General features: G+C 41.6%; 1 protein-coding gene across 7 annotated transcripts in view; it reads left to right on the top strand.

The window, feature by feature from the left end:
* DLGAP1 (DLG associated protein 1) overlaps positions 1 to 7751 on the top strand; it is an 869846-nt gene extending 862095 nt beyond the window's left edge. For all 7 annotated transcript variants that reach the window (XM_036822899.1, XM_036822900.1, XM_036822903.1 and 4 more), the window contains 2 exons: positions 1667 to 1819; positions 4578 to 7751. In XM_036822899.1, coding sequence (XP_036678794.1) covers positions 1667 to 1819; positions 4578 to 4787 — 363 coding nt within the window. In that variant the 3' untranslated portion in view covers positions 4788 to 7751. The remainder of the gene's footprint in view (positions 1 to 1666; positions 1820 to 4577) is intronic.
* The last annotated feature ends 2335 nt before the right edge of the window (positions 7752 to 10086 follow it).

The following is a 10086-nucleotide window of genomic DNA, read 5'->3' on the forward strand; positions in this document are numbered from 1 at the left end:
TAGAACTTACTTATTCCAATGATCTATGGGTAGTTTTAAAAGTGTAAGTTTATAAATATATTCTTTACTTGTATTTATTTTGAAGCCAGACCAATAATGCCAGTCCATGAAAGGGCTAAAACGTTCTTTCCAACTTATTAACTTTGATGGTCACCAACCTTGCGCTTCCTGAAATTCTGATGATATTCTCATAGGGTTGGTTTTAAAAGTACGAACTGGCCTCCAGTTATTATAGGGCGTGAGACTTCACAGTCTTTCCAATTGCCCAGATTCCCAGAGGTAACCAAAACGGACCCCTGCTAGAAACTTTTGGCAAATGGGAGTCCCACCCATCTGCCCATGAATGCCTTTAGCTACTGTTGCAGGTAGTAACCAACGATGAACACAACACCTTCAGTCTTTAGTTGTGTTTTTCCTGTCTCAGACCATATAAATGAGTGGTTCGTACTTTCTAGTACTTGTCAGGGATATGTGAATGAGGGCAAAGAAAGTCAATCCACAAACCAAAGGATGTTTAATATTATCTAGCAAATGGGTCACTACAGACATCTATGTGTATGTATAGACAAGTGTTCTCACATTTGCCGTGTTACGTTATGGTCAATTTAAAACTAATTTGTTTCCAAATGATTTTGTCCAAGTACTTATATGATAAAATGACTTCCTACATTAGAGATATCTTAATTGCTAAACACACAGTACTTTGAAAATCCAGTTCTTTTATTACTTATCACTTGTTTGCCCTAGTATTTTCACTCAACATGAGTATTAAAATGAATCTTACCTTAGATTCCTTATATGTTCTCTGAGTATGTTGGATGGCATGGAGTTGAATACTGACTCTAGTACCAATACACTGTTTTTTGTTTTTTTTTTTTTTGCAAGAAGGTATTTTCATTTAAATATAGCTTTAAATGCATCTTGTCATAGATCATACATTCTGGGATTTTTCAAATGTTTAGACTCCCTGCCATAGTGTACTGATGGATGTTATATTAACAAAAGAAGAATTTTACTTTGACATTGAGAATCACTGACTCAAATGTGTATAAGATGAGTGTATAAACTTATCATTTGCAGTGGAATCTTTTTTTAAAAACCAAACTCATAGAAAGAGAGAGTATAAACGTGGTTGCCAGGGGCTTGGGTGTGGGGGAAATAGGGAGAGGTTGGTAACATGGTACAGATTTTCAGCTATAAAATGAATAAGGTCTGAAGATCTAATGAGAACATGGTGACTATAGTTGATAGCAGTGTATTATATAACTGGGCTTCGCCAAGAGAGTAGAACATAAATGTTCTCACACACACAAAAAGATAAATACATGTGGTGATGATGCGTTACTTAACTCAATGGGGGAGTCCTTTCACAATGTGTGTATATATCAAATCATCACGTTGTACACTCTAAATATTTTGCAGTTTTATTTGTCAATTAGTCCTTAATAAAGGTGAATATGTATATAAGACATATATACATATAAAATATAAAATAAATAAATAAAAGCGCCATCTATAGCCTCACTTTTCTCTCCTATCTGAAAACCAAAAGGAACTCATCCTCCTTGGTGTTACTTGAAATATTTGAAAATGCCACCTTGGTCCTATGCTTGTTGCCCTAGATCATCACCTCTAAAGCGTGACTGTTTTTCTTTCTCTTGTACAGAATCCCAATGCTCATCCAAGGCCCACCTCCCAGGATTTGGCGGGGTTCTGGGACATGCTGCAGTTGTCCATAGAAAATATTAGTATGAAATTTGATGAACTTCATCAGTTAAAGGCCAATAATTGGAAACAGATGGATCCTCTTGACAAGAAGGTAGAACAATGTAGATTTTGTATGGTTCATTTAAAAACCTGCACAAACACTGGACAGTCTAAATAGGCTTCTGCTTTCAGTCTTGCTGTTTACAATGTGAAATGGAGCTGATATCATATTAATTTCATTGTAATGACAATGTTTACATAGTAATCATTTGGGATATTATCTGTAATATGTTTCAGGCATATTTTTAAAGAAAAACCTGTCTTTGTGAATTGGAAAATGGGAATGTGGCTTTTTTTTGTTAATTAAACTTTAAGTTAAACCATTTTAGTCACCGGAAGGAACTGCCTCCATTTTGCTTTTTAAACTAAAATAAATGACATCTTCAGTGCATGATTACATACAGCAAGAGTTCAACTTCCTTACACCCCTAGAATGTGTTTCCGAGAAAATAGGAAGCCCTGCAAACTAACCGACTTTGATAATCATTTCATAAATATAGTAATAAAGAAACCACTGTTGTTCAAGTCTAAAAATATACACACCGTAAAGTTTCACAGTAATCATAAATGTTGGGATTTTTTTTAAGAGTTTTACTATTGGTTGATTTGCCTTGGGGAATATTGCTCACTGGGTTCCTCATGCAAGAGCTTAGAAATAAAGACTCAAATTCTTTTACTTGAATTAATAAATGGCAATTTTCACATTTGATTATGGCGGGTCCACCAGGCTTGCCCAGGTATCCAATGTCCACCTCCCTAGGCTGGCCAGGCATAGCATGACTTTTTTAACCCTTTGCTTTCCTATGGCCTGAGGTCAGATGTCTCTGAGAGATTCAACTTCTAAATATTAGGCACAGCTATACTCGTGATGCCCTTTTCTGATCCCTTCACCTATCAGAGAGCGAGCAGCAGTCCCATCCATTCTGCTGCTGCCCATTATAATACCAGGGTTCTTGGAGTCCATGGGCTCCCAGGAGAGATCCAGTGCCAACAGCCAGTGCATAATCAAAGGGGCCACCGCTCTCGTCACTGTCGCTCATCTCTAATTCTGTCACCATCCACCTGTGGGGTTTCGGTGCGAAGCATCAAAGTACCATTGATGTCTGTGTGGCCTCTCGCTGAGGGAGCCAAACATTGGCACTCAATCTAGTTTTCTTTAATCTGGGTTTAAAACTGTCTGCTAAATGAGCTTTTAAATTGGTCTGATTTTAAGAAAACACTACAGATGTACACACATACTGGTAACTGAGTTTCTAGAGCTGATCCATCTAATTTCTCACTCATGGATTTTTAAAAATTATAGTTAAAAAAATAAAATGTGCAAGGAAAGGAAAATACGACTAAAAAGTTTCCAACATTCATACTTGCAAAAATATCTACTGAGTTACCCAACAATGAAGATTTTAAACGTCCAAAAGGAGCGAAGCTAAGAATTGATATATGTAACCTAGGGACACAGTAAATCATTAGTTAACTTGATTTCTAAATCTTCATGCACGTTGTCTGTGATCAGAGCTTTGCATCACCCCATGAACTGGAAGGGGAACAATGAACAAGACAATCAGAGTTGGTGGAATATGGTTTGCACCCTGTGCTTCCCTTTTTTATCCACACAAGACTCCACCTTAAACAGCCGGCGGGCAACTCCAGTGCAATACGTTAACTAGGCGCTTCACCCAGGCAAGGAAGGAGGAACACAGAGAACACCCTTTGGAGAATCATGGAATCCCTAATTTAAGATACTTTTCACATTTAGTTTTATGAGAATTTAGGGTATTTTATTAAAAAGTGAAATCACCAGATTCACGTGGACCTTTTTGCAGCCTGAAAACTCACCGTCTTTTTCCTAAAAATCCTTTGTGGTTTAGGTTCCCTTCTTTCCCACTGTACTTCTTTTTCCAGCCCAAGTGATGAACGGCTTTTGTTTTTGCAGCGGCATTTAAAAATAGCCACCCGTTTTCTAGTTTGCTGCTGCTAGGGGGATGAACTCTTTCAGTCTTGTGTTCAGTTTTCATGGCACAGTGTCTGTCCCTGTGATGGAATTGCCTTCTGGGCCGCCACAGTCGCCCCGAGGTCCCTAAGGCGTGACGGTCCAGCAGGATGTTTTAGGAGCTGACTGCACTACCCCCGTGGGTAAGGAACTGTCCAAGTCCTCCCTCCAGGGTGACCCTGCCCAGTACATTGCTGTGTGTTTGTGTGTGATGTGCAAACGCGTTGTAACTCACTGTGGCATCAGCAAAGCTAAACGAACGCAGGCTTACAATCTTCTTCCTCGTTTGGTTGTTTAGGTTTGGGTGGGCCCGAGGAGAGGGCGGGGAGGCTTTTCAACTCTGAACCGAGCTCGCACCCGCCGCCTCCCTCCTTAGGGGGGATGCAGAGTTCTAAGACGCGCCCGCTGCCACCCTTTCCCATCTCTGGCACCCGGAACAGTCTGGAGCCTCCAGAGAAAAACCGCAGTAAATGTGCTGGGAGCCGCAGCCTTTCAGCAGGCGGGGGACATTTTAAATACCCACATCCTTCCCTTGGAGAGACCTAGTTCTGCCATCCAGCTTTACCCTTGGCCTTAAACTTACCGGTATATTTTTCCCCCTGCATCTTTTGAATACGCAAGCCAGAATAATGAAGAAAAAAATGTATACATATCTATACATGTAGATATGTATATACAGTGTGCAGATCAGAACTAACCTAACCACCCTTAGGCTTTAAAAAAAAAAAAAAAAAAGTGTGCTAACTACTGACCTATCCCAGTTTTTCCCAAGCTTGTCCTGAGAAGCTGTGTAATGTCCTGAACCTTCTGCTTTGATCAGGAGCGAAGGGCCCCTCCTCCAGTGCCCAAGAAGCCGGCGAAGGGCCCCGCGCCGCTGATCCGGGAGCGCTCGCTGGAGAGCTCGCAGCGCCAGGAGGCCCGCAAGCGCCTGATGGCCGCCAAGCGCGCCGCGTCCGTCCGCCAGAACTCGGCCACCGAGAGCGCCGAGAGCATCGAGATCTACATCCCCGAGGCGCAGACCCGGCTCTGAGGCCCCCGGCCGCCGCGCGCCCCCGCCCGCCTCCTCCCCGGCGCCCGCCCTTCGCCTTCTTGGCCCGCCCACCCGTGTAGACGCGGCCCCTCTAGGTCACCCGCCATCCTCCGTTCTCTCGAGCTTGTCTGTCCCTAGATTCCAGCAATATCGAACCATAGGGTATCTCAGAAATCCAGGATCCCGGGGCGGGGGGGGGGTGTCCCCGGGGGGGGGGTCCCCTCGGGACCTCGCGGACTTCCACCCGAAAAGAAACTAGGAAACTAGGGCTCCGATTCCCCTGATTTCCCCGACACGCTTCCTATTTGGGCAAGCAGATGGAACGCTTGATTTCCAACCTCAGAAATCACACACCCTGTCACCGGAGTCGGGAAGTGACACACCGAGAGGGGACGCAGAGGGGCTGGGGGGCGGGGGACCAGGATGCGGAGTGGGGGAAAGAGAAGCAAACCCTGCGGGTGCCGGGGGTACCTGCGTCGCTCACAGCTGCACAAACTGCCTCACTCTTGTGTCATCAGTCACTGCTTCAGATGTCTCAATCAGCAGAAGATTGTCAATCCGATCTTTCAGGGATATCCATCTATTCTGAAAGGCAATAAAATGAAGACAGGCAAGGCAAGGCAAAGGAAGCACTGCTAGTTTAAAAGACTACATAAGGGATTTTTTCTTTTGTCCTATTCTTAAGAAGTTAGACCTGAAGTGTTTTATCAGCTTTTCTCGTACTATGTATATTATATTGTTGTGATGGTGGTGGTGGGGTCTTTAGGGGAAAGTGTTGGTTCTATTAATTTGTTAGTGTCCATCCTGGGGGCCTACCTAATTACACAGAGCTAAGTACATCTCTGCTTACGGAGTGCTGTACATGGCAGCCGGGCTGCTTTCTGCGAAAAGTTGGGATTTTCCTAGCATCCCCTTGGAATGCTACACATCCGTCTCTTTTAACCCAGTAGTTCATACGGCAGACGTCTGTCTCCATCAGTCTTTTCTCACTGCTCCAGAGAGTCCTAACACACCCCCGAATAAGGATTTTGTCCCGGTAAAATAAGCTTTCTGTCCCAGTAGACATGCTGCCTCGTTCCAAAGAGCGGCCACTTGTCTTGAGGTCCCAGGTAGAGAGAGAAGAAATTTGACCTGCGAGGTTCAGCAGCCACATAGAGGGGGACAGTGTCATGATTCCTAAACACTGAAAGAAACCCAGGCTTTTGGCAGAGAATGTTGATTTCCGTTTTTAGTCCTGATGGATGGCCAGTATGACCTTTGCATCCAGCTCAAGTTATCTTTAAATGCCCTTACTCGTAGCAGTTTAAGCAGTTAGAATGAGGTGATCTTAAATGATCACCGGCGTTTTATCCAGCTCCCTAAAGCGTTAGAAATTACCATTGAACAATGGAAGACTTTTAAAAACATACATCAAATACTCTTGCACCAGAGACGCTTTTTAAAAAAAAAAAATACACTCTCATAGCCAGGTGCTAATTTAATTTTATTTAAGAAATTAAGAGAGGTGATGGGTTCTGGCAACAACTATTTTCATGGACATATTCTAAAACCACTAGAGAATTCGCTACCTCTCAGAGCCATTGATGCTTTGAGCTATCTTTATAAACAGGGCACAAATGTTTACTGCTGTGGTTTACAAGACAAGGGCTACTAACATTTAAAAACCAACCAACCAACTTTTAACTAGGGTGAACAGAGCACCTTTGAGTGCTTTATAAAATTGGAGCAGACAGAGAATTTGAGCTTCAAGTTTTGCTGGTTTTAAAAAGAATACACTTTTTCTTTACTCTGTAGCAGCCAAGGAAGGTCACACAAAGTTTGCATCAAGTAAGGTCAACTGCCACCTTGGGTAGCCTATGGTCTCATTCAATCCTGACGGTGACTCGGAACTCACAGATTAACGTGAAGGAAGCCACATCCATTTGAAGACCAGGTGTCCCCATCCACAGCTCTGTGCCCTGAGGTAGAGATAAGATTTGGATTAAGAAATAGATTTCTAATACGATTCAAGATCATCCTACAATATTTTCTTTGGAAACTGGTTTAGCCCAGGATATTTTAAAGAGAGACAAGAGATGGCCTATTTATCTTGTCTATGTGAATGGTATTTGTATATTCATAAGCTATTTTTGGTAAGAATTTTAAATCTTTTAGCCGAAGGCCTCCAGGCACCATGACCTTTGCCTTCCTTGAAAACACCAATTGTACAAACACTTTATAAAAGGCTAATTATTGATGTTAAGACATGATCCCACATAAAGCTGCCTGTTAATCACTTGCCCCCTTAAGCTGACATCCATGACCATAACCTTTGTTACATTGTTCTTCTGATGTAATTTGTAGAAATGTTTTTTAGTTCATATTGGAAAATGTATGTACCCTGAAAAATTACTTATTTTGTTTAACTTTGGTATAAAGGTGTTTGGGCATTTTCTCGGGGAGGGGGGGATTACAAAAGAAGTTTGTCTCCCACATCAAAAAACGTTAAAAGAAATTAAGTATTTATTATATTTTTTGCAGATGTTTCCATACAACTCACATAACCTTTTTGTAAAGAGAGATGAAGAAATGGATTAAAGATTTTTAATATTTGAAATGGTAAATAGAACTAATTTATTTGTACTATATTTCTGTTATTTATAGATGTTTCCTTAATGTTTTACTGTGCATTACCACTTTAATTTAAGCCTTATCCTTGTGAATTTACCATTTCTTTTTTAAAACATGTCTAGATGCATATTTTAAATAACTGGAATGTAAATCACTAGCATATGTGAATTCCCAAATGTAATTTTTAAAAATTATTTTGGTTTGGAAAAAAAAAAGATTCATTTGAAAGCCTTCAGATGGAGGGGTGGGGAACATTTTTATGGCTTTATGAATTGGAATTTCATAGGCTTATCTACCTAGATTGTGTGTGGACAAAAAAAAATTGTAAATAGATGAATGTTTCCCATAATGTAAAAAGAAATTAATAAAATACTTAATGCACTGCTTTCAGGTCTGTGTGTTTTCACTACAGAGTCCTACTTCTTCTAAAATATAAGTAATTGTCTTTGGGGGGGGGGTGAATAATTAAGCAGTTAAGAAGCATATCATTGTGACTTTCATTGTAACAACACATGTACTAGTCCCCGTGAGCTGGTGGGTAGGCCTTGCACCCTGTGGAAGGGCTTTAAGTACCAAGAACTAAAAGTCCTTTTATTGTGATGATTACACGCATCTGAAAGTTTCAGGTCAGGAGCTGTATGTTTTATGAAAGATGTTATTAGCTTCTCAAACATGTTCAAATCTGTATAGATTTTTTACCCACGTGGATTTCTTTGAAAACATTTCATCAGTTTTGTTTCCTACACGGTTCTCTGGGGTAGGGAAAATCAGAATGATGCATTGTGGTTTTCATTTCATCCTCACAGTACTGAAAAACTTCTCCCTGAGGTTCGGTCACTCGCCCAGCGTGACACAATTATTAAGTGACAGATTTGAGTCCAAAATCCAAGCCTGCATTCAGCTTTGTCTTCAGTGAGGTCTTTATCATTCTTCTCACATTTAGAATTGGTAATTGCCACTGTCAATTTCCCCTGGTTTTCATCTAGGTCATATTTGTAAGCCTTACTTTATACACGAAAATACAGACTCACCAAAAACAACAACAAAAAAGTAAATTAGAACACTTTATAAAGTGGGCTTACACTGATCTGAAAATGCCACAACCCTGAGACCTGTGTCCACAGTACTTCCTCCCACCAAGTTCTTGGGCAAAGCCATCCATCTATATGCAACAAACTTGGAAACTGTTAAGCAGATAAGCCACTTTGTCCGATTTTTATACATAAGCAAGACCTGTGCCAGTCACCAAAATAACACAATGTACTTTTGAAAGTGCTTCCAAAGAGCAATGATCAAGTGGCCGGACGCAGGCGAGGTTGCAAAGATCTCGTTACTTTGGCTCATGCCCTGACCGTTCATGTAGTCTGAACTGTGATTATACTTCTCGACTTTTAGCAAATTAATTCTTATATTTCATCGGGGCTCCTTAAACATTTCAGCCAATCCTAAAACAAAATGAGTTAGTTTTTGCACACAGAAATTTGAATTTCAGTGAAGCAATTTCCCATGTTACAGGGTCCACTCCCGCCCCACCCACAGCAAAATGTAACTTCATTTTTTATAGATATCGAACAAAATGGTTTGAATTTCTTTTTGTATCTTTGAAATCCACCCCCTTGAAAATATAAACTGATTTTGGTTTAAATAAATGACATATGGAAAATCCTACTGTCTGAATGTGTTCATTCTCTAATGCCACTGTTACCAAAGGGTACCAAAATCCACCTGGGGTTTGTTCAATAGGCTGTTTAACTTTCAGCTACTAAACTAAGATCAGATTAACTCCTTTTGCAAACAGAAACTAGTGGCCCAGCCTGAAAACCCTCTCTGGTCCTAACGCATTTACTAATGTAAGTTTACAGAATGGGTCTTAAATTCCTCTGCAAGTCACTCATTTCCCCTGAAGCAGAGAGAGGAAATAGTGTGCTCTTCCCTATGTGGGCTTCCTGCTGGCCCAGGGAGGCATCATCAGAAAACCACAGGAATGGGAAGCCCCAGTGCAATAGTCAATGGATTATTATGATATGTCCTCTATGCAAATGAGCACAACCCTGAATTTAGAGAATATGGCAGAAAACAAGAAAACACTTTAATAAACACCAAAAGTCAAAGTCGGCCATGTAGCTGATTGAACTGTTGCTATTCATCAAATGTTTTCACTAGAACAGATGAAAAAAATGCCATTCTTCTGCTTCACACTTCTAGACTGCCTTCAGGGAGTAGATGCTAATGTCCTCTTTCCAGGTTACTCGATAGGTAAATCAGTGTCACGAGGGAGCTTCTATAGAGACCTCAATAAAGAGATTCTTCCATAGAAAAACTCTCCTTGGGACTTCCCTGCTGGCACAGTGGTTAAGAATCCACCTGCCAATGCAGGGGACACGGGTTCGATCCCTGGTCCAGGAAGATCCCACGTGCCGCGGAGCAACTAAGCCCGTGCACCACAACTACTGAGCCTGCACTCTAGAGCCCGCGAGCCACAACTACTGAGCCTGAGTGCCACAACTACTGAAGCCTGCGTGCCTAGAGCCCGTGCTCTGCAACAAGAGAAGCCACCGCAGTGAAAAGCCCGCCCACTGCAACAAAGAGTAGCCCCCGCTCTCGGCAACTAGAGAAAGCCCGCCTGCAGCAATGAAGACCCAACGCAGCCAAAGGAAGAAAAGAAAAGAAAAACTCTCTTTTTCACTTT

The sequence above is a fragment of the Balaenoptera musculus genome, chromosome 14, assembly GCF_009873245.2.
Source record: "Balaenoptera musculus isolate JJ_BM4_2016_0621 chromosome 14, mBalMus1.pri.v3, whole genome shotgun sequence".
Lineage (NCBI taxonomy): Eukaryota > Metazoa > Chordata > Mammalia > Artiodactyla > Balaenopteridae > Balaenoptera > Balaenoptera musculus.